At 53.7% G+C, this 27,597-nt stretch overlaps 1 protein-coding gene across 4 annotated transcripts; it reads right to left on the bottom strand.

The window, feature by feature from the left end:
- Positions 1–1,661: 1,661 nt before the first annotated feature.
- Positions 1,662–21,043, bottom strand: LOC102154610. Of its 4 annotated transcripts, none has more exons than XM_038545812.1 (14): positions 20,086–20,876; positions 16,171–16,762; positions 15,559–15,679; positions 13,793–13,885; positions 12,788–12,888; positions 11,331–11,423; positions 10,132–10,264; positions 8,526–8,639; positions 8,137–8,292; positions 7,697–7,821; positions 7,022–7,108; positions 3,779–4,551; positions 2,965–3,045; positions 1,662–2,597 (listed from the first exon to the last, which is right to left on the bottom strand). In XM_038545812.1, exons 1-11 carry the CDS (start codon positions 20,312–20,314, stop codon positions 7,033–7,035), a joined length of 1,833 nt encoding a protein of 610 aa, XP_038401740.1. In that variant the 5' UTR covers positions 20,315–20,876; the 3' UTR covers positions 1,662–2,597; positions 2,965–3,045; positions 3,779–4,551; positions 7,022–7,032. The 4 variants fall into 4 exon arrangements, with proteins under 4 accessions (XP_038401740.1, XP_038401739.1, XP_038401738.1 ...); XM_038545811.1 differs by having other exon boundaries at positions 6,978–7,108; XM_038545810.1 differs by having other exon boundaries at positions 7,016–7,108; positions 20,086–20,874.
- Between the last annotated feature and the right edge of the window lie 6,554 nt (positions 21,044–27,597).

Genomic DNA, 27,597 nt, shown 5'->3' on the forward strand with positions numbered 1-27,597 from the left:
AAAAGATCGGGATCTGTTCCCTATAAGAAATGCACTTTAAATATGAAGACAAAATAGCTTAAAAGCAAGCAGATGGAAAAAGTGCCATGTCAAATCACAGTGATTTGGCTCTAATAACATCAAATAAAATAGATTTCAGACAAAGGATTTTTTTTTAAAGATTCTATTTATTTATTTATTTATTTTAGAGAGCGAGCAGGAGGGTCGGGGGAGGAGTGGAAGGGGAAGGTATTACAAGCAGTCTCCCAGCTGAGCACGGGGCCCAGCGCCATGCAGGGCTCAATCTCATGACGCTGAGCCAAAACCAAGAGTCGGACACTTAACCCACTGCAGCACCCGGGAGCCCCCAGAGAAAGGATTAGTACCAGAGAAAAAAAGAGTAAAGGGATCAATTCAGCAAGAGAACCAAACAAACCTGTTTATGCATCTGTAAGAGCTTCAAAATACAGGAAGGAAAACCAAGCCACAGAGAGAACCAAACCAATCCCTGCTCCCCTCATTTCTACGCACCTTGTCACCCTCCACCCCCTCCCCAGCCGGTTTGAAGCTGCATCCACTGGCGCCTTCTGCAACCAGGCAGCAGATCTCAACCAGGTGCCTCAGGGCTTCGGTGAAGAAGCAACCCCCACCGCACCCCACCTCCCCAGAGCAGAGACTGTATTTCCTTGCTGGGCTATTTTCAATGCCGACCCTGTTTATCAGCTGGGATGCAATGAGGCCTGGTAGGGACAGGCCCAAAGAGACAGCAGCGACATGTTGCTAGGCCCCTGCCTCAGCCTAAGGCTCTGTAGACCCTCTGGAAAGGGGGAGCCTCGCTCCTGCAGGCTCACAGGGCTCACAGGGAAGGGGTGTCGAAGATTCTCAGGCTCATCCTTCCAAACATCCTCATCTGTGTCTGAAGGTCGCTCTGTTCCTGTCAGCGCCCCATCTTTGATGTAAAAGACGTAACATTTTCAGCTCTGCTACCCTTAAGATCAGATCCTAGTGCGACTTCCAGCACCCATTCAAAGTGCACTGGTAAGTGGGTTCTCATGTTGGCAACTAAGGCTCGTCCCACCGGGAGCCCTCGGAATCAGCATGTGGAATGTTCCAGGGAAACTAGGCTGCTTGCCAACTGACCCTCCTTGCCTACTTGTTGAGGATTTGGGGGTGAAAGTCTGCCCCCCACCTCTGGGTCTGTCTCAGGACATCACACCCGATCTCTCCAGAACGGTCCCCCCACCAACCCTCGGGCCGGCAGACCAACAACCAAGGTCAGGACCATGCACACCCGAGCAGAGACGAACCATGTCTACTCCGAGGGGACCAGCTTATCGGTGCGCCCGCAGGGACCAGGGGAAGCCAGCTGGGCAGGGACGGAACGTCAGAGGGTAAGGGGCATTCATTGCTGCAGGAGCATCCTCATGTGACAGGTGACTGGTGTCCAGGCAAGGCCACCCGAGATGGGTCCTAATGCATTTCTGGAAGCTTGGCTGCATCAGTGGCCTGCTGTGAACGAGGTGGAGAGGCAGGAACTGGCCTGACATCATACAGGAGGCTCAGGGAAGGGAAAGTGTTAGAATGGAGTTTTTTTCGTGACCCTGTTCCCCAAAGGGTCCCAAAGGATCCTCTCTAAGGCCACAAGAAATCCCCCATGAAGGGAGTCAGCATCTGCCCCTATAGATATTTTCAAGCTTGTGTTTTATTTCTTTAGACACAATCTGTCCACACTCCACACTATGTGTCTGGTACAGTCAGTGTCTGTGGCAGATATTGTCGCTGTCTGATACAGTCGGTGTCGGGTACAGTCACTGTCTGGTACAGTTGGTGTCTGATACAGTCAATATCTGATACACTCAGTGTCTAATACAGTCAACGTCTGATATACCATATGTCTGGTACAGTTGGTGTCTGATATGCTATGTTCCTGATACACCGTGTGCCTGATACAGTCGGTATCTGATATAGTCACTGTCTGATATAGTTGCTGTCTGATACCCTGTGTGTCTGATACAGTCACCATCTAATGCAGTTATTGTCTGATACAGTCAGTGTCTGAGACAGTCGCTGTCTGATACAGTGTCTGATACTCTGTGTCTGATACAGTCAGTGTCTAATACAGCCAGTGTCTGGTACAATCCATGTCTGATACAGTCAGTGTTTGATACAGTCGGTGTCTGGTACAGTTGGTGTCTGATATGCCATGTGTCTGATACACCATGTGCCTGATACAGTCGGTATCTGGTACGGTCAGTACAGTCGCTGTCTGATACCTTGTGCATCTGTTACAGTCAGTGTCTAATACAGTGTCTGATACAGTGTCTGATACACCGTGTACCTGATACAGTCGGTGTCTGGTACACTCAGTGTCTGATATGCCATGTGTCTGCTACACCGTGTGACAAGAGCCGGTCTTTGCAGGCCTGTCTGCTGTCTGCAGGTCCTACTGGGTCTCACTCATGGTTCCTCTGCCCTTGTGTGCTTGCTTATTTTTATACAGAGCTCATTGTCCTTTCCTTCAGAAACTACTTGTAGGAGCGATTTGACGCCCAGAATGAAGGCACTTTCCTCGGGAGACGATCAGTGTTTGCTGCTGCCCAGCCTCAGTCCAGGACAGTCTGAAATAAAACGTACGGCTTGAGTTTTTTCTTTTGTCTTTTTTTGGGGGGAGGGGGTGGAATTGCTTGCTTATATAACGTGATTGGGATGGAAAACCCACATTCAGTGACCCTCCCCACCCAGCCCCATGCCTAGGGCCCTCTCCCCTGGGTCCCAAGGGGTGGGAGATGTGGCTGGTCCCTCGGCTGTCCCTGGGACTCTGCTGCACGCAGGCCTCGGCCGGGCATGCTGGGGCTTCCTGCTCCCTGCCAGCATGGTCCTGCGCTGCTGGGTCAGAAATGACCCCAGGAACATGGTCCTGGGCCTGAGTCAGAGAAGAGAGTGTTCCTCAGGTGTGAGAGAGGGAGAGGAAGGGCTGAGACCCACCAGGATGGCAGCTCAGGAAGGAAGCAGCCTGTCTGTTCTCTCTAGCAGGTGGTGACCCATGGGATGGAGGGTCACATGGACCTGTGGGAAGTCAGAGAAGGACGGAATGAACAAGCCACTTCTTTCTTCAAACATGAGGAATGTGAGACCCTCTAAGGACTCCAGGCCAAAAAGTGTGTCCACCGCAATGAGGGACCAAGCTGTGGCCTGTGGACAAGGCCCACTGGGGTCAGGGCCAGTGGTGATCGGGGCTGTAGGCCAAATCAGTCCCAAAAGACAGAGACCACACAGGCAGCATTGTGCAATAAAATCAGGCCTTGAAAAAAAAAATCTGGGGGCACCTGGGTGGCTCAGTGGTTGAGTGTCTGCCTTTGGCTCAGATCGTGATCCTGGGGTCCTGGGATCAAGTCCCATATCAGGCTCCCCATGGGGAACCTGCTGCTCCCTCTGCCTGTGTCTCTGCCTCTCTCTGTCTCTCTCATGAATAAATAAATAAAATCTTTTTTAAAAAAGACTCTTCCAACTGGAAATCTTTTTTTAAGATTTTATTTATTTGAGAGAGACAGAGAGATAGAACAGAGGGACAGGGAGAGGGAGAAGCGGGCTCTCCACTGAGCAGAGAGCCTGATACAGGGCTCAATCCCAGGACCCTGAGATCATGACCTGAGGCTGAAGGCAGATCTTAACCAACTAAGCCACTCAAGTGCCCCTGACCTGGAAATTTAAGTTTCTTAAATTCTTTTCAACATCTCCAAGGACAAAAGAAATACAGATGCAAATTGCCTCTATTACACTATGTTAAAGTGCTACGTACCTGAGCCTAGGGAATCTGCTAAAACAGCGTTGAAGCAAGGTCTGGGTCGCAGCCTCTCTTAAATACTGATGTACAGGAACTACTCTTTCATTTTCCAGAAAAGAGAATAACGTGAAGGAGGACAAAGGGAAGGAAAAGGAGAAACGACTTGACAGCTTCTGACTCAGATTAGGCAGAGGCCTGTTCATTGAAGCATTTTCATGCAGTTTGGGGGTGGCAGCAAGCAAGTGTCCCCCCACCTCCATGGGGAGGCGTGGGTGACCAAGGTGACTCCAGCAAAACTGTCCCTCTGCTCACAACTCTTTTGATACCAACTGTGGGAACTTCCACACCAGGCGAGGGTCCAACTGTTCAGTCACCAATCACCAATAGGCTATGTTCGCCTTTAATTCTGATGCTACATCAGACAGTGGTTGGGGCTGCAGGAATCTTGAGGTTCTTCTGGGGTTCATGCCAGCTTTTGGCTGGGTCCTCAGTAGGGTTTCTGGCTAGAACATGAGCATGTGGCCTCCCACAAGGCCTGGCCTGCCTTATTGCTTGGTGGCTGGGGTCAGGGTATTCCTTCTGACAGACGAGTCCAGAACTGAGAAGGATTGGGTTCCTCCTGGATGTCAGGCCACCATTTATGAAGTGGCCACCTGGTGGCCAGGGGCACCCAGATCCTTCTCCATAGGTGGGTGTCGGAGCCACACAACTTCCACAGCCCGAGGCTTCCTGAAGCTCGAGCTCACCTCCACCTCCATTAAGGGCAGTCAGGGAGCTGCCGCCAGATCCTGTGAAGACAAAGACAAACATGTGGGTCCTCTGCTATCAAGACACGTGCCAGTGAGCAGACAAGACAGCTCTTGGCTGAAGGGAGACTGTGATGTGCATTTCAGGGAAGAAAGTAAGCAACAGACATGGAGGTCTAGGAGCCAGACCTTGGAGGAGGGGAATTTCAACAGATGGGAACGGCCCTCCAGGGAGGTGGAATAGAACAGCAAAGACTAGAGACAGTCTGTTTAAACCATATGAATGCATCATTTTTATGTGGGGAAAATGATCAAATATCAACACTTTCAGAGAAGTCCACCTACAGTCCACCTACAGGCAAAGAAGAGCACAGTGCAGCTAAACCAGTGGTTCTCAAAATACGTTCCATGGAATTCTAGGGCCCTGAGCCCCTTCGGGAGACCTGTGAGATCAAAACTCTTTTCATTATACTAAACCACTGTTTTTGCTTTTCACTGGGCAGACATTTATATCCATGGCCCAAAAGCCATGGTGGATAAAGCTGCTGGAAACTTAGCCTGCGCCAAGATAGTGACAGCAAATTCTACTAGTACCTTTCACCATCATGCACTCACAAAAATAATCCAGTTTCAATTTAAAATGTACTGATAAAAGAGTAAAAACAGTTACTTTTATTAAATCTCAACCGTGAGTACCCAGATGTTTAATATTCCACAGGAAGGAATGCACAGTTCATAGTTAGCCCTTCTACCACACAGAGAAAGACAGTAGCTGCCCTGCGGAAAAGCACCTGTGCAACTGTTTGAGTTACAAGCTGAACTAGCCACTTGCTCTACGGCATACCACTTTTACTTGAAAGAATGACCAATGGACAGACTATTCAGTTGTTGACAGCGATTTCTTGAGAGTGAATGGTGTGAGCTGGCGGCTTCAAAGCAAACAACAGACAGTATTTGTTACCAACAATAAAAATTTGAGCCCTCCAGCGAAAATCAGGATTTTGGAAAACTTGTGTCTTCTACTATGACCCTGGGATTCCCAACAGCTACGGACTCTCCTGATAGGTTCAATGGCAGTTTTAACAATGGTGCTTTTTGGATAAGGTGTGATAAAACGTGCCAACACCTGGATCTGCATCACTGTGGACTGGTATTTGCAATGTTACAAAATCACATATTGGGTAGAAGAGCCACTCAAATGCAAGACAGACCGGCAGATTTTACTACAATGGAACATGCAGATTTCATAAAATTCATCAGGTTGGTTTCAGAATCCATGTCCTAATCATTAATAAACTACCACCTCTCCAGTTTAGTTCTGTTATCAAAAAGTAATAACAACAAATACCTAAAAGAGGCATTAAAATATACTGCCTTGTGGCGCCTGGGGGCTTAGTTGATTAGGCATCTGCCTTTGGCTCAAGTCATGATCCCAAGGTCCTGGGACTGAGCCCCATATCAGGCTCTCTGCTCAGTGTGGAGCCTGCTTCTCCCTCCATCCCTCTCCACTGCTTATGATTTCTCTTTCTCAAATAAATAAATAAAATATTTTTTAAAATGATAAAATAAAATACCCTCCCTTTCTCCAACACACTAACTAGTCTATAAGAGGCTGGATCTGCCTTACATGCTTCAGCCAAAGCATGTCCAACAAGTTGAACACAGCAGCAGATACGAGGATGTACCTGTCTCCTAGTAAGCCAAAGATACTTGTAAAAATATAAAACAATGACACCCATATTATTAAGTTTGTTCTTATTATTACAAGAAACACTTAATTTTTTTCAATTAAAAATCATTATTTGCCATAATGTTAATATGTTATACATTTATTATTTTAAAATAAATTAATATTTCTAAATTAGTGTTATTTTTATATAAATACCAGTTTATTTCCAAATCTATGTATTCACATATAAATAGCATATGTTATCATTTACTTTGTTTACAGTTATTTGATAAATACTAATTTTCTATCTTTATGGATTACTACTATTTTTTTTAAAGATTTTATCTATTTATTCATGAGAGACACAGAGCAAGAGGGAGAAGCAGACTCCCTGCAGGGAGCCCGATGCAGGACTTGATCCCAGGACCCCAAGATCATGACTGGAGTAAAGGCAGATGCTCAACCACTGAGCCACCCAGGTGCCCCGGATTACTACTTATTTTAACAAATACTGTAAATGAATTGTTACTAGATATTACTTGGATTTAATTTCTAATGTAGTAACTCTTAGATGCAATCCCATAAGCCACAGTTCTTTAGTTGAGTAATTGTTCAGAGTAAAGGGATCCTGAGACCAAAACGTTTGAGAACTGCTGGCCGAGAGCACACAGTGAAGTAATGTTCTCTGAAAGCAATGGGACCATGCTCTGGCTGTGTCCCTCGACCTCGTTCCCTCAGCATCCCCCAAGTTCCTGCCCTGGCCACCCAGCCCAGGGCTGGACCCTGCCTTATCGCCTACCCTGGAGGAGCGCTCTGGAGCCTTGCAGCCTCGGTTACCTTTACCAGAGCTGGGGTCAACAGCAGCAGCAGCAGCTTCCCTTGTCCTCGGTCTCCTCCAAGAGCACAGAGCAGCATGGCTGGGCCTGGGTGCTAGGGGGTGGGGAGAGAGCTCTTGTGCACCCGTGACCACCTGGCCTGTGCACCCATGAGTGTGCACAAATGAAGTCTCAACCAGTGTTTTCCAGGATACCTGGGACACTAGCAGATTCCCCAAGTCCCCACCCACCCTTCCCTCCAAGGACCCCTAGACAGCCTACCAGGGAGCCCTGGGAATTCTGGGAACGGGTCAGGACAGGAGGGTCCTGACTCTAAGGATCCTGCCCAGTGAAGCCTGGGAGCAAGAGGCAGGGAGACCAGTCTTCCTTAAGACCCCGGGTGGGTGATGGTCCTACACCACCTGCAGTGTTTTGCTGGGGACTCTGGCCAAGGCCTTGCCATGACTCTTGCTGTTTCCCTCTCTGGGAAAGGGGATCACTGAGCTATGAGACCTGTTTCCCTCTCTGGGAAAGGGGATCACTGAGCTATGAGACTCCAACCTAGGGTTCCCGATACCTGGCAGCGACTGACCCTCCCTGCTGGGGGCCCCTCCTCTCCCCGACCTGGGCCCCTGGCAGTACCCCACCTCCGTGGCTCCCCTCCCCCCTCTACCCACCTCCTACCCCTTATTCTCCCTCATACCTTAAATAATCTGGGAATCTGTCCCTGAAGGACGCCAGCCAGTCATCCACAGTCTCCCTGCCCTTGTTCCCTCTGAGCTGGAAGATCCCCATGATGGGTTCCTGTAGGTTGGCCAAGCCAACGTCCTGCAGGGAGCAGCCAGTGGGTGAGCCCAGGCCCTGTGTTCCCAGCCTCCTCTCTCAGGAGGACCCGTTCGCCTCACCCACCTACAGGCCCACACCCCAGGTCTACCTCAGGCCCCTCACCCGGCCTGTACTGCTGGTCAGAGCGTGAGACATCCCTGCCCCCACCTCACAGCCTTGCCGTGAGAGCAGGTAGCCCAGCGCTGGTGGGCCTGTGTGTGGCTGGGGTGAGGAGAGCACACCTGCCCAGACGGGGGGCCAGGACACAGAACTGGAAGGCCCCCAGCACCCGGCCTTCCCCAAGAGGTCCACACTCACCCTGTGCTTCGTGAAGATGTTGTGCAACTTCGTGGTGTCAGTGTTCACCTGAACCAAGATGTCCTCCCACTTCTTGGGCGCCAGCTTCTTGAGGTGGGTGGCCAGGGCCTGGATGTACTCCCCAAAGACCACCACATGCAAACTTCGCATGATGTCCTGCTCCCCAAAACACAAGGAGACAGAGAGGCCTGAGTGGAAGCTGTCCCAGGACATGGTCTGGCTGGCCCTCGGGGGTGGGGGTGGCGGGCTGTTACACGGACTTCTCTGGCACAGGCCTGTGGGGGGCTTGTCTCCCCACCACGAGGCAGATTGAAGCCCTAACTGCCAGGTTTCAGGGGTTCCTGCCTCAGCTTCTGGTCAAGGCAGTCGCCCCCAAGTGGGCCTCCTACCTCATACGTGAGAGTGGAGTACATTTTGGGACGGCCCTCCAGACTCTGCCACAAGGCCTCCAGAGCTCCAACCAGATCCTTGTCCTTCCTCACGAAGTAACCCAGGAGCAGACTCTGCAGACAGGAAGGCCAGACGTCATGGAGGCCCCCGGGCTGCCTGGTCTGGCTGTGCTCTCTGCCCCCTAGACTATTCTGCCCCAGCCTTGAGGGCCCCTCCCCTCCCCACCAGGCGCACACTTCTGGACCAGCAGGGCCCACACCGAGGGAGCCAGAGGCTTACCTGGCTATCTGTCCCAAAGCTCTGTCCACCCTCCTCCTGCTGACTCCTAGGAGTACCCCAGATTCAAACTGCGGCCCTTGACTTGAGCTCCTCCCTGGAGCCCTCCAGAGTCCTCCCGGGTCTCCCCCTCTCTCTGGGTCCCCACAGGACCGTTGCCTGGCTCCAGATCTCGATGATGCCTTCACCCTCCGGATCAGACTCCCAAGACTCAGTTCTCAATGGACGCCAGAGGGGACAGGCAGAGGGGGCAAAGCCAGCCTACTCGGCATTTAACCAGGGGACCTAAGCAAGTCCCAGGCCCACTACACCCCAGTGTCCCATCTGCATGATGAGCCTCATCGGCATCATCTATAAAACAGGGTGCCAAGTTCGGTCCATGTGCTGTGGCTGCTGGGAGTTCTTTTTAGAGGACCCTGGGGCTCTAGATGGGCCAGAACAGAACAGAACAGAACAGAATGCTGGGACGGGGGTGAGGCAAGGCAGTATGCCGGCCATCCTGGAGGAACCTCCCTGTGTCTTCCTAGGTGCTCAAATCTCTGTGGAAAATCCAATGGCAAGTGTCTCCAGAGCTGGTCCTCACCGCGAAAAATGAATCACTGGATAGACCTGCAGGAATGGAGACCCACCCACCAGGACCTCCCATCTTCCACCCAGGAAGCCCATTAGCCCATTAGAACAGGGCCCTGAACCCCAGATTTGAAGGGAAAACTCTCTCCTGTGGCTTCCACATCCTAGGAGGCCACCTTGCACACTCAAGACTTGACCTGGGGCCAAGCCAGCCCCTGGGTATCCTCAGGGACCTCATCCTCCAGTGTGACAGCTGCAGTGCCAGAGGGGCAGGGACGGAGGCTCTAGGACACACTGAAGGGACCTTGCCTGCCTGGGACGCAGCAGGCTCAAAGCCGGGATCTGGGGGAGGGGGAGCAGATGTCAGGCCTCTGCTGGTCTGGCAGGAGAGCTGTTTCACAGGTGGAGAAAGGAAGAGGGGATAAAGGGAGGTGCCCTCAGCGGGGAGGGAGCCAGGCCTCAGAACAGGAGGAGAGGCCAAGTCCAGCTGCACCCACCCACCCTCCGCACCCACCCACCCTAGTCCCAGCTGGCCCAGCCTGCTGCTCCAGACAAAGAACTCCGGCCTGAGGAAGGCAGAAGGCCTGACCAGGAACCTCTCCAACCAAGTCCGCCACTGGGGCCCTGCCGTGTCCCACCCCAGCAAAGGCTCTGCTGGGCTGGGCAGAAGTCCAGGGAGACACAGGCAGGCGCCTCCTGCCTTGGTTCTCTGGGAACAGAGAAGACCCCACACAGGGCTGGGGCACTGGGGGACGGCACCTTGCACAGGGCTCTGCCCTTAAACAGGAAGTGGTCCCGGCTGTGGCTCTCGATGTCGTGGATGGTGTCTTGCACGACAGCGTCCAGATGTGCCGGCAGAATGTGTGCCCAGCTCAGCTCCTGCCACGTTTCCCTTTTGGGGCAACCAAAGTGATCCATAGGGGTGGCCCAGCGCCTTCCACAGCCCCAGGCTGCACACCAGCCACACCGGTGCCCCTCCGCGCCCGTCGGGCGGCCCTCATCTCTGCTGCTGTTGCTGTCTATCTATCCGGTCCCACTGTTTACCAGTATTTACAGACTGTTGTCTCCACGTGGTTTAAAATGCAAAAGGTACAGTGGAAAACTCGCCCAGAGGCGGCCAGTGCTACCGGTGTTTCCCTAGGAAATGGGGTCATACTGTACAACACATGGGTGTCCTCTCCCCTTGTCTCATGGGTGGTCAGTAGGGACCGGCCACCCAACCCGCAGCCTTCCACTGGCCTCGCCCAGAACCTGGACCACACCAGGGGGCCGTGCCTCACACACCCTCTGGCCCCGCCCACGCCCCGCCCCGCCACCCTCTGGCCCCGCCCACGCCGCGTCTCACCGCCCTCTGGCCCCGCCCCACCGCGCCTCACACCCTCTGGCCCCGCCCACACCGCGCCTCACACCCTCTGGCCCCGCCCACACCGCGCCTCACCGCCCTCTGGCCCCGCCCACACCGCGTCTCACCGCCCTCTGGTCCCCGCCCACGCCGCGTCTCACCGCCCTCTGGTCCCCGCCCACGCCGCGTCTCACCGCCCTCTGGCCCCGCCCACACCGCGCCTCACCGCCCTCTGGCCCCGCCCCACCGCGCCTCACACCCTCTGGCCCCGCCCACACCGCGCCTCACACCCTCTGGCCCCGCCCACACCGCGCCTCACCGCCCTCCGGCCCCGCCCACACCGCGTATCACCGCCCTCCGGCCCCGCCCACACCACGTATCACCGCCCTCTGGCCCCGCCCACGCCGCGTCTCACCGCCCTCTGGCCCCGCCCACGCCGCGTCTCACCGCCCTCTGGCCCCGCCCACACCGCGCCTCACCGCCCTCTGGCCCCGCCCACACCGCGCCTCACCGCCCTCTGGCCCCGCCCACACCGCCTCTCACCGCCCTCTGGCCCCGCCCACGCCGCGTCTCACCGCCCTCCGGCCCCGCCCACGCCCGGCCGCACCCCACGCACCTGAGGATGCAGCAGTTTGCCAGCACGTGCACCTCGGGGAGGGGCCCAGCAGTGGCGTTCTGGTGGAGGAAGTGGGCGGCCTCGGCCTCGTACCTGCAGTGCGAGGGCGGAGATAGAGCCCCTCCCGCCAGCCCCGCCCCCAGGCCCGCCGGACCCAGCCAGGCCCTCAGGACCCGCTCCCCTCCCCACTTCGCTGCTGCTCTCTTCACAGAGTCACAAATGTGGGTGACAGTGACCGAGAGGTTCACACGGCAGAGTTTACTTGGGCCGGCTCTGTGCCAGGCCCTGCAGCCAGATGCTTCCTAACGACCTTTTCATTTACTGCGCTCCGGGATCGTTTGTGATAAATGCTTTCAGAACCGGATGGGAGTGGTTTTTTCCCTTTGGCTAATGCAGTATTTGAGAGGCCCGCCCTCCCAGCCCGGCCGGCCCCCTGGGAGAGTCGGAGTGAGGCCTAGAGGAAGGGGGGGCTGGCACCCCGAGCCTGGGCTGGGCCCCTGAAGCGGCCCTAGAGCAGGGAGAGGATCAGGGACAGCACGCTGCTTCCCAAAGGCAGGAGAGAAGGCGCGTCCTCACTTAAGTCCCAAGAACAAGGATCAAACTGGCTACCCAACCACATTTTCTTTTCTTTCAAAGATTTTATTTATTTATTAATGAGAGACACACAGAAAGAGAGAGAGAGAGGCAGAGACACAGGCAGAGGGAGAAGCAGGCTCCATGCAGGGAGCCCCACGTGGGACCCCATCCCGGGTCTCCAGGATCAGGCCCTGGGCCGAAGGCAGGTGCTAACCCGCTGAGCCACCCAGGGATCCCCCAACCACATTTTCATAAGTATTTAAAACCTGGCTGATTTCACCTAAAAATCCACATCTCTGGTCTCTGTTAAGTAACCTGCTTAGTGTTTGCCCCATTAAGGAGCCCATCCTAGGTGAACACAGCCACTCTGAAGGCCCCAGAGAAAAGAGCCTCGTGATGTGGTCTACACAGTGCTTCGTCCGAGACATGCTTGGGGCCTGAGGCACCCACACACTGACCCTGAACCCAGCCCTAGCCAGTCAGAAAGAGGCGGGGTCCCCACCCAAATCCTAGACTGGGGCAGAGCTGGGTGTGTTCCATCCTGCTGTCCAGTAGGGGAGCCACAGCCCCGCGTGGTGTTTAAAGGTCAATTAATTAAAATTAAATAAAATTTAACTGTAGTCCCTCCATGGAACTAGCTCGACAGCCACAGGAGGCTAGAGCCACCATGTCACATGGGATATTTCCAGAGGGAAGGTAGGAGGTGAAACAGGCCAAACTGGGAGCACCCAAAGCCAATGCCAGAAGCTTCCCCTGCTTCGGGAACTGGCCAAACACCCGCTGGCCCATGGTTAGAAGCTTGGTTAGCACTCCCAACTGGGGTTTGATCGACCCAGTCACCCACGCCTCCTTCTCTGGGCAAGGACCACCTTTTCACTTACCTTTTCAGAAACTTTGAAAATGTTTCCAGAACCATGGATTGCACCTGGCTAGTGATAGGTAGTCCAATGGGTTGTACTGCATTAATGTTTTCTTCCAGCAGCTGTCAATCAAAATAAATGGGCTCTCAGGGGGACCCAGGGACCAGTCACAAAGCCAGTGGACCCTAGGAGAATATGTCCCCCCCCAACTTTGTACCTGACACACCTGTCCTTGCAGGAAGGGCTGGAGTGCACAGGCCACCCCCCCACACCTCCCTGCCAGGCTGCCTGCTGCAGATGGCAAAGAGTAGACACCTCCCACCAGGCCCTCACTGCCCCTCCCAAGCCCACCTGTCTTGCCAGGCCTCTCTCCCTTGAACCCTCCACTGTATCCTGCCATCAGCCAGACTGAACAACTTCCTCATCTCCACACAGGGCTAGGCTTCTCCTGTGGGTCCCGGAAGCTGCCCCAGCCCCACCTGACACTGAACAGCGCTGCTTGGGATAAAGGCATTAAGAATGCTTAAGAGCACCTCCTCTTCTCCCTCTAACCCTGAGCGGTCAAGAGAAGAAACAGAAACCCCCTGCACCGGATCCTCTAAAAGAAGAGCACCAGCCCCAACACACACCCACTGGTGGCCTCTCCACCCCCAATGGGCTGCTCAACCCTCTCCCCGAGGTGTCCCCAGACACGGGTCTCTCTCTATGCAAGTCCTCCCTGAGGTTGGAACGGGCTTCATGAGCAAAGACATTCCAGGAGGAGGCCTCTCCCCAGAAGAGATGCCCCCCAGCCCTGTGCTAGGACCTCATCTGCCTCTGCCCACCGCCCTCAGACACTGACACTTTGATGCCCGGAGCCCCAACCTCCAGTGTGCCACTCATCCTTGCTGCACATGGGCCCCACCACCCATCAGCCCGTCACCCCCCCACCCCAGTCCTTCCAGGGCCCCTCCCTTCCAAGCCGGGTGCTCAGGAAGGGCCAGGAACCCTGCATGGTGGGCTGGAAAAGTGCCGATGGGCATGTACCTGGAAGATTTCGATAAACGTCGGGCAGGAAGCCTGGGCCCATGTTTTCCAATCACAGATCAGGACATTTTCTAGTTGTTCCTCCAAGCTTTCCTGCCCAGAAAACAGTGAAAGCAACTTCTATCCCCATGCTCCTCTCTGGGGCACACCAGGCCCAGCTCCAACGGAAGACAGGAGCGAGGGTGAGAACCAGAGCCAGCAAGGGGGACCATTGACCAGCGGCCTGAAATCCCCCCACCCTGATGGTCCCATAACCGAGTCAAACTCCTCTTTCACGGCCTCCAGCCCTCCATCCATCATGGATGGCCTGTGAAGCACCTTCTAGATACACTGTCCTCCTCGATCCTGGCAGGGTGATTGCGCCCATGCCCCACACACTCATTCACCCGTAGGCACCGAGCAGCTGCCATTCCTGGGCAGCCAGAGCCCTTTCATGAGGGTACCTGAGAGGGGCTCCCAGAGACCCACAGCCCCGGGGCACACAGGGGCGGTGGACTGCTGGGGACCAGGCGGCTCCAGAGAGACCCGGGGCACTGAGGACCAACTCCTGGCCAAGAACCCAAGTGTGACCTCCCCACCCGACCACGGCAGTGATAAAGGGGAAGGTTCCCTGAGGAAGCTGTCCTCCTCATCTGGACTTGCACACGGCCAGTGCAGTGCAGTCTTGGGGGGGCTCACACTGGCTGCCCATGCTCCCACCCAAGTTTCACTCTTAGCCCAGGAGGCCTGCTGGGTCCTCGGCAGGCCTAGGCCTTCTTATCTGGAGAAGGGGATCGCCTAGAAGTGAATTCTCTCTGGCTCAGCCCTCAGCACTTTCCCACTCCTACCCCACCCCAGCCACACCCTGCCCTCCTCCTGGGTCTGGTCCAGAGAGGATCCCAACCCCACGTCCAGCTGATGCCAGCCCTCGCCTGGCACAGGTGCCCGGGGATGTAACGGCATCACTCCCACTTGGCCTCTTGACAGCACCACCACAGTAAGGCGTGTTGTCACGTTCGTCCTGGCTGCGTGTCTGAATGGACCACTGGACACTACCACGTGGCCCTTGACAGGTGCAGAGTGGGAGAGCAGGGAATAAGCCCTGTCTTCCTTAATTCAGCTCAGACTGCAACGCCACAGTTTCGGGGAGGACCATGAAGGAAAGAGGGCCTCAAACCCATGTGATCCAAGGAACCCAAAAAAGGCTCGGCATTTATATACCAGTTACTGGAAAAATCTCAGCTAAATCGATACGGATTCTTTACCTTACTGTCATAAAGCTTAGTTTCTCAGTCTGTTAGCTAAGAATGGCCGAGAGCCTCCCTGCAATCCCCAAACATCTCTTCCACAAGTCCCTAGGACGCGCGACACATCTGTGCCAAGACCAGGGGTGCCCTTATAGGAAATCACGTTTCAACCCCAGTAGGAGACTGTGATGTCCCCTTGAGTCCTCACTGTGTCTGCGTGGATTAACCGCAGGCGCCCACCTGAGGCCCGCTGGCCCTGCTCCGTAGCCCCCGGTGTGGAAGGTGCCGGACTGCACTCACCAGTCAAGGCAGAGACCTGTGGCCTGGTGCTCTCCCTACAGGCCCACTAGGCAGGGTTCCTCCCACCGTAGAGCCTCGGCACACTCTCACTTCCCATGTGACAGTGCTCAGGGCACAGAATCAGCACACCACCCCTCAGCCCCCCACCCAGGACCCACCCTAGCCCATTCCCTTGCCTGCTGTTCCCCAGATGCAGGACGGGGAGGCCTCTGGGTGAGGGATACTCCTGGATCCATTTACCTGTATTAGTCCCACCAGCTTCTTCTGCATTCGGGACATCCAGGGAACAAACGTCACAGAATCTAAGAGGTGCCTGACCGCGGGCTCCTGGGAAGTGGGAGGTGCACTCACAAGTGTCTTCCTGATGGGTCGGAAGGAGCCATGGGGCAAAGAGCTGAGCTGGGGCTAGGGTGTGGAGGTCAGCTCGGCGCTGAGGGCAGCGGACTCTAAGCTGGGTCCTGCCTCCTGCCGGCCTGTGCTGCCCTCTCCCCACCCCTGCACAGGACCCAGTGACTGCAGAGGGCAGCTGGGCTGAGAAAGGGAGCCAGAGGCTCTATTGGTGTAGACAAGTCTCCGTGTTCTCTCTCTCTCTCTCACACACACACACATGCACAAAACATGCTAACACATCCACACATGCTATACAACAAACACACCAACATACACACACACACATGTGCGTACACGCTGTCCCCAGGACCAACTGCATCCTCCCTTCTCCGGCCACCAGTCCCACCCCAGTGGCCCCTCCAAAGGTTCTTTGTTGACCACAGTCCTACAGTCCTGGCCTGAGGGTCCTCACTCAGAGTGGTGGCCTCACCCAACACTGCAAGGTCCCCCAGGAGGACTCACCCTGGCTCCCCAAACAACGTTATCTTGGCCCAGGAGTACAGCATGTGACAGCTTTCCCTGTTGGTGCCAAAGGAGTGCATGAGCTCCCAGAGGCGGTTGAGGAGGACCTCCTGGAAGTGTGTCCTGTAGACCTTCCAGAGCTGGGGCCCCAACAGGCTGGCCCGCGGGGACCTCAGGCCCTGTGTCACAGCCTCTTCTAGCTTCTCCAGGTACAGGTCCACCTGGTCGCCAGGGCCCAGGGCAGGCACTCTGGCCTCCACATCACTTCTCAGCAGCTTCTCCAGCTGATTGCCCCAGGCGGCAACTCCGCCATCCTGGAGGTCACCATCCTGGAGGTCACCATCCTGGAGGTCACCATCCTCCCAGCTCTGGTGCTTCTCCTGTGTCCACTCTATGGTGCCCAGCACAGCCTGGATCTTTAGCTCCAGCTCTGGGCAGTACTCAGTGCCCTCCAGAGCCTGCTGGACCACCTGCCACATGCTCTGGGCCACAACCTGGTACAGGGATTTGCAGTCTTGCCCTTGCTTTACCAATGTCGGGATGCTCAGGTAGGCCTCCAGGAACTGCCCATCCTGGACCAACTCGGAGAAACCTGGAAGAAAGGAACCCAAAAAGATGGGTTTTCGAAGAAAAGAAGCACTCCCTTCACAGAGAAGGAGGTCCAGCAGAGGTAGCTGAGAATGTTCTAGAAAGAGGTTCTCCAAAGAAATGTGCATCAGGACCACCCAGAGGGCTCACCCAAGCCCAGGCTAGAATGTGTGTTTCCAATGGGTTATGGAGTCCAGGAGATGCTAACAGTGCTGGTCCTGAAACAACCTGCTATGCCCAGAGGGAGAGATTGGAAGGGAAGGATTCCGCTTTGGATCCCAGAGGAGCCTCTGCAAGATACCCCAGCCTCTAGCTGCAAGAGACAGGCTCTAGTGACACTCAAAACCAAAAGGGGGGGGGGAGGCACTTGAGTGGCTCAGTTGGTTAAGTATCTGCCTTCAGCTCAGGTCGTGATCCTGGAGTCCTGGGATCCAGTCTGCATCAGGCTCCCTGCTCAGTGGGGAGCCTGCTTCTCCCTCTCCTTCTGCCCCTCACCCTGTTTGTGTTCTCTCTCTCTCACAAATAAATAAAATATTTAAAATAAAAATAAACTGAAAGAGGAATTGGTGGGCAGGGTTGTCCACAGCAATTGAACACCTGGATGCCAATTCTTATGGACTTCTACTTGAAAGGGCATTTTTGAACTTTAGGTTCTCCCTGAAATTTTCAAAATAAGAGGGCATTTATACTTCAAACTGGGACTCAGAGTGCCTTTCTATTGTCAAGGGTGAATGCATGTTCTCCCCTTTCCTATTCCTCCTTCCTGACAGCTGGGATGCACATGTGATGCCAGAAGCTGGGCAGCCATCTGGGGCCATGAGACAAGAACCCCATGTGGAGGATAGTGGAGGAGTACGATGGAGAGCTTCTGGGTCTCTGAGCACTGAGGAGCCCTGGACCACCTACCCAAATCTTCCATGAGAGAAGCAAATTTTATCTTGCTTAATCTTAAGCCAGTAGTTCTTTGGTCTCTCAGTGAAAGCAGCTGAACTTATAATAATAAGAATTGAAGAGGAGTGCAGTAGGGGATGGAAATTACTTTGAACCAGAGCAGGACAGCCTTCCATGGCATGCAACTATTTAGGGATGAGAATTCCCTACCTAGTTCTCCTAGATAGCTCCTCGTGGATAGTAATTAATCAGATTAGACTTAAACTCAGAACTGTAGCCCCTGGAACTTAGATGGTTTTACCAGATGCAGGGCTTTTCGACATCATTGTCCTTCTGTCCGGAGCTGCACTGTCCAGCACACCAGCCCCGAGCCACACACGGCTACTTGGGCACTTGAAATGCCAAAACTGAGCTGTGCTGTCAGTGTAAACCACACACCAGATTGCAAAGACTTATCAGGGGGAAACCAAAAAAAAAAGGTAAAATGTCTTAATTCTAACATCAATTGAATGTTGAAACATGTTGAAATACTACATCAGCTATATTGGGCTAAATGAAATATATCACTAAAATTAGTTTCATCTTTTTCTTTTTATATTTCTACTGTGACCCCTGAAAACTTTAAATTACTGAACGGCTCCCACTCTGTTTCTACTACTCTGGAGCACTCTCACCCCTCCCCCTGTAACACGGAGCTCCTGTTTATTCTACACCGACCTGGCTGTTTTCTGGCTATGATCCCCCTACCCCAAAACAGAAGAGCTGCCCTTACAAAGCTGGGGTCTCCCGGGCTTCTTACAAACACCGCTGTGTTGGTACTATTTGTGTAGCACAGACACTGGTGGGGATGGACGTGGCAGGCAAAGGCAGACACGGGGTGTCCACTGTCACGTCATCCACACGCCCCAGCAGGCCCATCAGGCTATGCACAGCTTGGCTGCTCCAGGCCAACTGACCATCTCCCGGCATCCCAGGCCAGCAACACATAGGGCCAGCAGAAAAAAAAAGTGAAATGACCCTGAAAAGTGACCATCCTGGCAAGGATGCCCCCATGCCACCAGGCACAGGGTTAGTGAGGACGTAGGAGGCCCTCAAAGATCCCATCACCTGTGAATCAACTGCTAAATACTTGTTCCCTCTTCGGAACCATGTCAGTCACCATCCAGATGCCAGAGATAGAAAGGCAGTGGTGACACCTCGTCCCTCCGTGACCCCATGCTCCCATTGCAATTCTGCAACTTCCCACTGACCTCAGAAACTCTGAAGCATTTTCTCTTCAGGAAAACACTCCCTTGATTACAAAGGTACCAGCTTCTCGCAGAAAACCAGCCCCCTCCCACAAGCCCACTAGGGACCAGAGCCTTAATAAACAGCCCCGGCCAGCCCTGCTGTTGCACTCAGGGTCACTTAGCAAGCTTTCCTGGGCACAGACACAGGCTGAGTCATGGAGACACAGACATGGCTTGGACACAGACACTCCACACACGGCTCCCTTCCCACCCCAGGCCTCTCTTCTCTCACTCCGGTAGCCCCAAAGCCTGGGCACAATCTAGCAGCCAGCTCTGCTGGCCTGCATTTTATTTTATTTTTTTAAAGAATTTATTTATTTGAGAGAGAGCACACAAGCAGGGAGAGGGGCAGAGGGAGAGGGAGCAGCAGGCTCCCCCAACTACAACTCCAGGGCTCCATCCCAGGACCCTGGGATCATGACCTGAGCTGAAGGCAGATGCTTCACCGACTGAGCCACCCTACCCCGGCGCCCCTGCCAGCCTGGATTTGAAACTTGACCTTCTCACTTGCTGTGGGTCCCTGGGCAAATGACTCTACCCTCCGAACCTTGGTTTCATCAGCTTTGAGATGAGCTTTGTGTAGGAGCCCACGGTGAGTCTCACAGATGTGATGACTCCTGGCTGGTTCACTCTGCTTTGGTACTTCTCTTGCTCCCCCAGCCTGTGTGAGAGACCCCCTGGGCTCAGCAGCCCACCCCAGCCCTGTGACAGCCCTCTGCATGGCAGGTGGTGGTCAACAAGCCAGTCCCATTCACTCCATGTTGGACACTCCGGCCATGGGAAGGAGGTATCTCATCACTGTGCCCGGTCACCTCCAGGCACCCAGAGCAACATCCAGGAGGGTGGCAGACAGTAAATACCGAATGAAAGGATGAATATATGAGCAAAAAAAATGAAGAAACAGGACAAAGACTCCTATCAGATATAAAGGCAAGAACCAGGGGCGCCTGGGTGGCTCAGTCGGTGAAGCGTCTGCCTTCAACTCAGGTCATGATCTCGGGGATTGAGATCCTAGGATTGAGGACCACATGGGGGGCTCCATGCTCAGTGGGGAGTCTGCTTCTCTGCCCCTCCCCCAGCCCATAAATAAATAAATAAATCTTTAAAAATAAATATAAAAAATAAATAAATATGGCAAGATCCATACCTTTGGAAGTTTCTGGTGGATCAGTGACATTTTTGTCTCCTTTATTTCTGCGCAGTACTCTCAGAAACCCTGCAATCTTGCTCAGCTTCGAAGAATGGCCTTTGGGCTCTTGTCTCTGGTGCCCCTGAGCCTCACTGGGCAGGAATTGTTGGAGCTCGAAGCCTGCTTCTCTTCCTTCCAGCCTGGCTTTCTTCTTGCCCCAGTGGATCTTCATTTGGACACAGGCCATCTTCCTGCCTTTGTGCCTGACAGCAACCTGGCCCTACACACACACTCTGGCTCTGGCAGACTTGCAAATCATGGACTTTCTTTCTTTCTCCACCCAAGAAAAGAAACAAACAAATGAGAGGAAGCTTAAAAAAAAAAAAAAAAAGGTGTGGGGACGCTTGGGTGGCTCAGAGGTTGAGCATTTGCCTTCAGCTCAGGGCTCAGGGTGTGATCCTGGGATCCAGGATGGAGTCCCTTGTCCGGCTCCCTGGTGGGAGCCTGCTCCACCCTCTGCCTATGTCTCTGCCTCTCTCTGTGTGTCTCTCATGAATAAATAAATCTTAAAAAAAAAAAAATGAGAGGAAGCTGATGACTGCGTCTAAAAATATAATATTAACACTTCTCAATTTTTCCCCAAATTTCACAGACCAGGACTTTTGGTCTGAGCAAAGATGGAAGTGGCAATCTCATTGTTCAGTCCAGGAACGTTTCCCTGACCTTTGGTCAACCTCAGGTTAGAGCCAAGGCCGTAAAGTTAGGCACATCATGCGAACGAAGCCTGTGGTCACAGTGGACCACCATCACCACCACCACCACCACACTCCCACCCACCATTGATTGCTGTCAAAAAGTAAGAATACACTCCTGTTCAGGTTTTTATAAAAATCTATCATTGGGATGGGGATCCCTGGGTGGCTCAGCAGTTTCGCGCCTGCCTTTGGCCCAGGGCGCGATCCTGGAGTCGCAGAATCGAGTCCCACGTCAGGCTCCCGGCATGGAGCCTGCTTCTCCCTCTGCCTGTGTCTCTGCCTCTCTCTCTCTCTCTCTCTCTCTCTCTATGTCTATCATAAATAAATTAAAATTAAAATTAAAAAAAATTTGAACACCCTCTTTTAAAAAAAAAATCTATCATTGGGGATCCCTGGGTGGCTCAGCGGTTTAGTGCTGCCTTCAGCTCAGGTCGTGATCCTGGGGTCCCGGGATCGAGTCCTGCGTCGGGCTCCCTGCATGGAGCCTGCTTCTCCCTCTGCCTGTGTCTCTGCCTCTCTCTCTGTGTCTCTCATGAATAAATAAATAAAATAAAATCTTTAAAAAAAAAAAAAAAAAAAGGAAGGTGCAAACAGCTGGCTCAGGCCAGAACCCCTTCAGGGGCGGGGCCCAGTGGAGGTGAGGGGGCATTAGGAGCAAGCCTGCCCCTCCTGCCAGGGAGCCGAGGGGGTGTCAGGGGCGGGGAGGACTCGAGTTCAACAGGGTGTGTGCAACCGGCCAGGCAGCCCTTGAACTAGAAGAGAGGGAGGGAAGGGGAATCCACCCAGGCCGTAGCTGTAGGCTGCGAGGAGACCCCGGGCAGTCTTCTAAGAGCCTGTTTTATTATCAGGCTTCCGTGCACACAGAACAAAACTTTGGGTTTTTTCTCCTGTGGATCTGTCTTGTGTTATTTAATTATCTGTCCCGCTGCAAACCTTGAGGGTAGAGAAGGATTTTTTCTTCCCCTACAACACTCATCCCTCCAAATCCCCACCCCTACCCAGCTGCGTGAATCCCATCTTTCTTCAAACCAGGCTCCTCTGCACAATCTCACAGGCCTTGTCGTGAGGGACTCCATTCAGCATTCTAGAACAGTGCCTCATTTCCGAGGACTACTTTGGCTTATTTGCCATTCCCTGGGTTCATTACTTCTTGCTCACAGAGACAGAAACACACACAGAGCCACACTTTACTAAGGGGCACACAGTTTACAGACACACCAAGTTCTCGGGGATTTGGGCACTGCCGTAAACACACAATACAATATCCTCCCCCATGTGCTGCAAAATGGGGCTCCTGTCCTGAGCTGGGTGTTTTCATGGGGCACCTCCTTCACTCCTTGACAGCCCTATGAGGCAGGCCCTAAGTGAGATGCATGGGACAAGGAGATGCCCTGAGGCCTGGAGCTAGAAGGTAATGGAACCGGGATACATGCCCCATAGGGAGCCTCCATAGCCGCTCCTCCTAGAAATGCTGTTGAGGAGGGGAAGGCTCCCAGGGTATCCCTGTTTTCCTGACTCAAAGGCTTTGGGGCTATGAATGTATCCAAAATCTGGAACCAGAAAGATGCTCCACGTCTGGACTGATGTGCTTCCCCTGGTCACACACCTAGATGAGAGTACTCACAACATGTTCAGACGTAAGGGACCAACCTTGGGCGGTCACAGCTAAGTGGCCGCGGGACATGTGTCCAGCAGGATGGCTTGTGAATGCTGGCACCCCGCACACAGTTCTCTAGGAGTCCGAGATGAGCTTTGGAACAGGGCTGTCTCTAATGGGCATGGGTGGCAAGACTTTGGTGCCCTGCCTGGGTCTGGAAGCTTGGGCATGAGGCACACCTCAATTCTGGGGTGCCCCTCACCCCGCTCATCTGCAGCACAAAACAAGCAACCCCAGAAGCTGCAAAGCTTCGTGAGTCTCAGGTCCAAGTGAAGGCGGGGGTCCAAGAACAAAACAATCCCCTCAGTCGAGCTTGGGGCCAACAAGAGGAGCCACCGTCTCTATCACTAGATGCCTTGCACCGTGAACTCAAGAACTCCAGGCTGACCAGCTTCTAGGAGTGAGAAGGTGGGTCTGGCAGCCTGGAGAGAAACAGCCCCGGGGATTTCCAGAGGCGCCTTCCATCCAGGGAGGGGCAGGTTTTACTTTCAGTTTTGTTAGCTCTTACTGGTTTTCTGCAGTTTCTCAGAAACCTCCAGGAAATTCTCATTTATTTTGCTCAAAACACAAATTGGGTGGGCTCACATGACACAAAAAAAAACCCCTCCTCCCTGTGGGGTTTCCAGGCTCTTAGAAGACTGCCCGGGGTCTCTTCGCAGCCTACAGCTACGTCCCCTTCCCTCCCTCTCTTCTAGTTCAAGGGCTGCCTGGCCGGTTGCACACACCCTGTTGAACTCGAGTCCTCCCCGCCCCCAACACCCCCTCCTTGGCAGGAGGGGCAGGCTTGCTCCTAATGCCCCCTCACCTCCACTGGGCCCCGCCCCTGAAGGGGTCCCGGCCTGAGCCAGCTGCTTGCACCTTCCTTTTTTTTTTTTTAAAGATTTTATTTTATTTATTTATTCATGAGAGACACAGAGAGAGAGGCAGAGACACAGGCAGAGGGAGAAGCAGGCTCCATGCGGGGAGCCCGACGCAGGACTCGATCCCGGGACCCCAGGATCACAACCTGAGCTGAAGGCAGCACTAAACCGCTGAGCCACCGGGGCTGCCACCCTGCTTACACCTTCCTACAGCACAAGTGAGCTCCAGACAGACTCTGCAGTGGCCACTGCTACAACCCCAGCTTGTCACCGGTCCCACCACTCTAAGGCACCCCCCAATCCTCCAGTGCCCCTTCTCTCCCTTGGAACCTAAATCCCAAAGCTTTCCAACTAGGTTCACCAAGCACCTCCTCCTTTTCTCGCATCAGATGGACGGAACTAGGACCTTGGCCGTCCATCCTGTGGGGCCCATGCCTGGGAAAGGGGCCCCTCCGCCCTGGGGGAGAGGCAATGTGCCAAATCCATCAAGGTTTTATTTATTTATTTTTTAAAGATTTTATTTATTTATTCATGAGAGACACAGAGAGAGAGACAGAGACACAGGCAGAGGGAGAAGCAGGCTCCGTGCAGGTAACCTGATGTGGGACTCCATCCCGGGACTCTAAGATCACGCCCTGGGCTGAAGGCAGGCGCCAAACCGCTGAGCCATCCAGGGATCCCCCCCATCAAGGTTTTAAATGGACGTACACTCGGACCGAGCAATTTCACGATGAAAACATCCGATGTCCCAACAGAAAGGTACGAATTCACTCCACAAAGAGGACCACGTGTCTTCATAAAAGCTGAAGCCACCTGTGGGCTGAAATGCGCCAGGAAGGAAGGGGTCCGACAAACCGTCCACAGCACCAGAACAATCAGGACTCCCACAGCCACAGACAGAAATGAGGCTCACCTCTGAGACGCACAACACAAGGAAGAGCCCGGGGGGTGGGGTGCACACAGCTTCTAGAAGTCACCTCTGCTCCCTGCTCAGAGCACACCTTCCTTGTCTTCAAAGCCGGCAAGATCCCATCTCTGACCGACCGACCAGTCATCAGCTCTCTCCCTCTGGCCACACCCGGGAAACGCTGTCCACCTCTAAGGACTCATGTGATGCCATTGGGACATCCTAAGTCACATCCACTCCGTCCCTTTCTCTACACGTCCCAGGGATTAGAGTGGGAACATCTTCACACCTTTGCCATTACTCTGCCAACCTCAGTAGTACAGGCTAGAGACTGCTCCTGGTCATACCCAGAGAAAGTCTCACTCCTTTATTTATTTTTTTTTAATTTTTATTTATTTATGATAGTCACAGAGAGAGAGGCAGAGACACAGGCAGAGGGAGAAGCAGACTCCATGCACCAGGAGCCCGACGTGGGATTCGATCCCGGGTCTCTAGGATCACGCCCTGGGCCAAAGGGAGGCGCCAAACCGCTGCGCCACCCAGGGATCCCCCTCACTCCTTTAAAAAAAAAAAATATTTATTCATGAGAGACACAGAGAGAGAGAGAGGCAGAGACACAGGCAGAGGGAGCAGCCGGCTCCCTTCTCGATCCCAGGACCCTAGATGACTCCCTGAGCCGAGGGCAGATGCTCAACCGCTGAACCCCCCAGGTGCCCCGTCCTCAGTCCCTTCTATGGTTGCATCCTGCATCCCCTGTGAGGACAGACCACGGTCTACTCAACCATTCCCTTCCATTGGAAAATAAATAGAATTTTCTCTCAAGTCCACTTTAAGATAAGCCCAGTGGGGGGATCCCTGGGTGGCGCAGCAGTTTGGCGCCTGCCTTTGGCCCAGGGCGCGATCCTGGAGACCCGGGATCAAATCCCACATCAGGCTCCCGGTGCATGGGGCCTGCTTCTCCCTCTGCCTGTGTCTCTGCCTCTCTCTCTCTCTGTGACTATCATAAATAAATAAATAAAAATAATTATTAAAAAAAAAAAGATAAGCCCAGGGGAATCCCAAACACACATTTTAACATTTACCAGTTACTGATTATATAGCTGAAATAAAGATTTTTAGCAAGCAGCAAATTCTACACTGGCTCCCTGACCCACGGAATAAAGGTGTTCTGGATAGGAAAGAGCTAAGTAGAGGCCAATCAAAAATAAAACAAGTGCTCAGGGGAATCCTAGAGATGAGGATGCCGTCAAAGACAGAAACACACTCGCATCTAACTCGGGACAGAGATAACCCTGCCGTCCAGCCCCAGCCCTGCCAGTCCCACCCCTTGATGCTAAACCCTCCCTCCCAAAGCATTTGAAATGTGCTTGCTCGCTTCTGTTCCCGCCACTGCCCCACCCAAGCATCCCCACCTCAGACCCGAGACAGCAAGAGTGTCCTGCAGGATCTCGGGGCTCCCCTTCCAGGGCTGATCTTGGTGTTCAAATGCAGATCTGGTCAACTCACCTCTACCCAGCCAGTTTCCTGTTGCCCAAGGACTCAGTCACCATTATGAGGGGACCTTGAAGTCCCAAATAACTTTGGCCCATCCCACCTCCCCACCTACCAGTGCCCTCGCGGCCTGCTCCTGTCCTCTTGCCCACCCGCTCCCCTCACTCTCCTGCTCCTCCTGCAGGAGGCCTGCCAGCCCCGCAACAAGAGCTAAACAGCCTGATGTAGGCCCCATGGCCCCGACCTTATCTACCTCCTGACCTCTACTGCATCACCATGCAGCAGCAGCGCACTTCTGGAAAGCTGGTCAGCAGCGTGAGCTCGGGCCTCGGTTCACCACTGCATCCTGGTGCCAGGCAGGGCCTGGTGCACCCAAGGTTTGGTCAAGAGTCGCTGAATGAGTGAATGAGCATGTGGATGAAGGCGCCTCTAGGGCCCCTCCACCAGCACCCCTCCTGCCGGAGTGGGGGCTGGGCCAGGGCCCTTCAAAGCCCTCTGACTCTGAGGCTGGGCGACTCCCCAGGTTTTGCCCCCATCTCAGGAGCCTTGGGCCTGACATCAGCCCCACCCCCCCGCCCCCATCGCCTCCACGAGCAATCATATTTCCATGAAGAAAGGCCTGAAGCTCCGAGGTGGGCGGTGCCCCCTGAGTGTTGCCTAAGCCAGGTTGGGGCTGGGTGAGAAGGCTCTCCCCTAATGTAGGAAAGATGTTAGGGTTCAAAGCCACGACCAAGAAAGAATTCTTGAGACATCTTTGGTGCAAAAAGGTGATTTTATTAAAGCACAGAGACAATGGGGATGCCTGGGTGGCTCAGCAGTTTAGCGCCTGCCTTAGGCCCAGGGTGTGATCCTGGAGACCTGGGATCGAGTCCCACATCAGGCTCCCTGCATGGAGCCTGCTTCTCCCTCTGCCTGTGTCTCTGCCTCTCTCTCGGTGTCTCTCATGAATAAATAAATAAAATCTTAAATAAATAGATAAATAAATAAAATCTTAAAAAAAAAAAAAAAAAGCACAGGGACAGGACCTATGGGCAGGAAGAGCTACACCGGGGTCATGAGGAGGAGCCCGTTATACACTCTCAAGTTGCGAGAGGGTCAGGGAGACTGTGAGTCTCTCAGGGATATATATATTTTTTTTAAGATTTTATTTATTCATGAGAGAAAGAGGTAGAGACACAGGCAGAGGGAAAAGTAGGCTCCATGCTGGGAGCCCAACGTGGGACTCATCCCCAGACCCGGGATCACGCCCTGAGCCCAAGGCAGGTGCTCCAAGGCTGAGCCACCCAGGCGTCCGTCTCTCAGGAATTTTGGAAGCAAGGTTTCCAGGACCTTGAGGGGGCCAACTATTGTTGGGAAAAGGTCATTTATTACCATCTAATAAAACCTGAGGCATGAGACCCTTCACATGTATGTGGGTGGGTCATATGCTTGGGGGGGATGATCACCAACGTGCATTTTGGGGGGTTTAGAGATAAAGGAAATTTTTTTTAAATTTTTTTATTTATTTATGATAGTCACACACACACACAGAGAGAGGCAGAGACACAGGCAGAGGGAGAAGCAGGCTCCATGCACCGGGAGCCCGATGTGGGATTCGATCCCGGGTCTCCAGGATCACACCCTGGGCCAAAGGTAGGCGCTAAGCCGCTGCGCCACCCAGGGATCCCAATACAGGAAATTTTTTTTTTTTCCGATACAGGAAATTTCTAAAGGAACTTTTATTTATATATGTTTTATAATTTTATTTATAACTTTATTTGTGAATTTATTTATTTGGCGGGGGGGGAGTGAGGAGCAGAGGGGGAGGGAGAAGCAGGCTCCTCGCTGAGCAGAGAGCCTGAGGACACATGGGACTCCATC

This window comes from Canis lupus, chromosome 8 (genome assembly GCF_011100685.1).
Source record: "Canis lupus familiaris isolate Mischka breed German Shepherd chromosome 8, alternate assembly UU_Cfam_GSD_1.0, whole genome shotgun sequence".
Taxonomy (NCBI): domain Eukaryota; kingdom Metazoa; phylum Chordata; class Mammalia; order Carnivora; family Canidae; genus Canis; species Canis lupus.

Bases quoted from the DNA above. Each gene is read 5' to 3' on its own strand.
- LOC102154610 (XM_038545812.1), bottom strand. From the start codon at position 20,314: ATGGCCTGTGTCCAAATGAAGATCCACTGGGGCAAGAAGAAAGCCAGG. The intron at 12,889-13,792 runs GTACATGCCCAT...TTTGATTGACAG, and splicing joins CGTTTATCGAAATCTTCCAG to CTGCTGGAAGAAAACATTAA. The intron at 10,265-11,330 runs GTGCGTGGGGTG...TTGCCCCAAAAG, and splicing joins GCAAACTGCTGCATCCTCAG to GGAAACGTGGCAGGAGCTGA.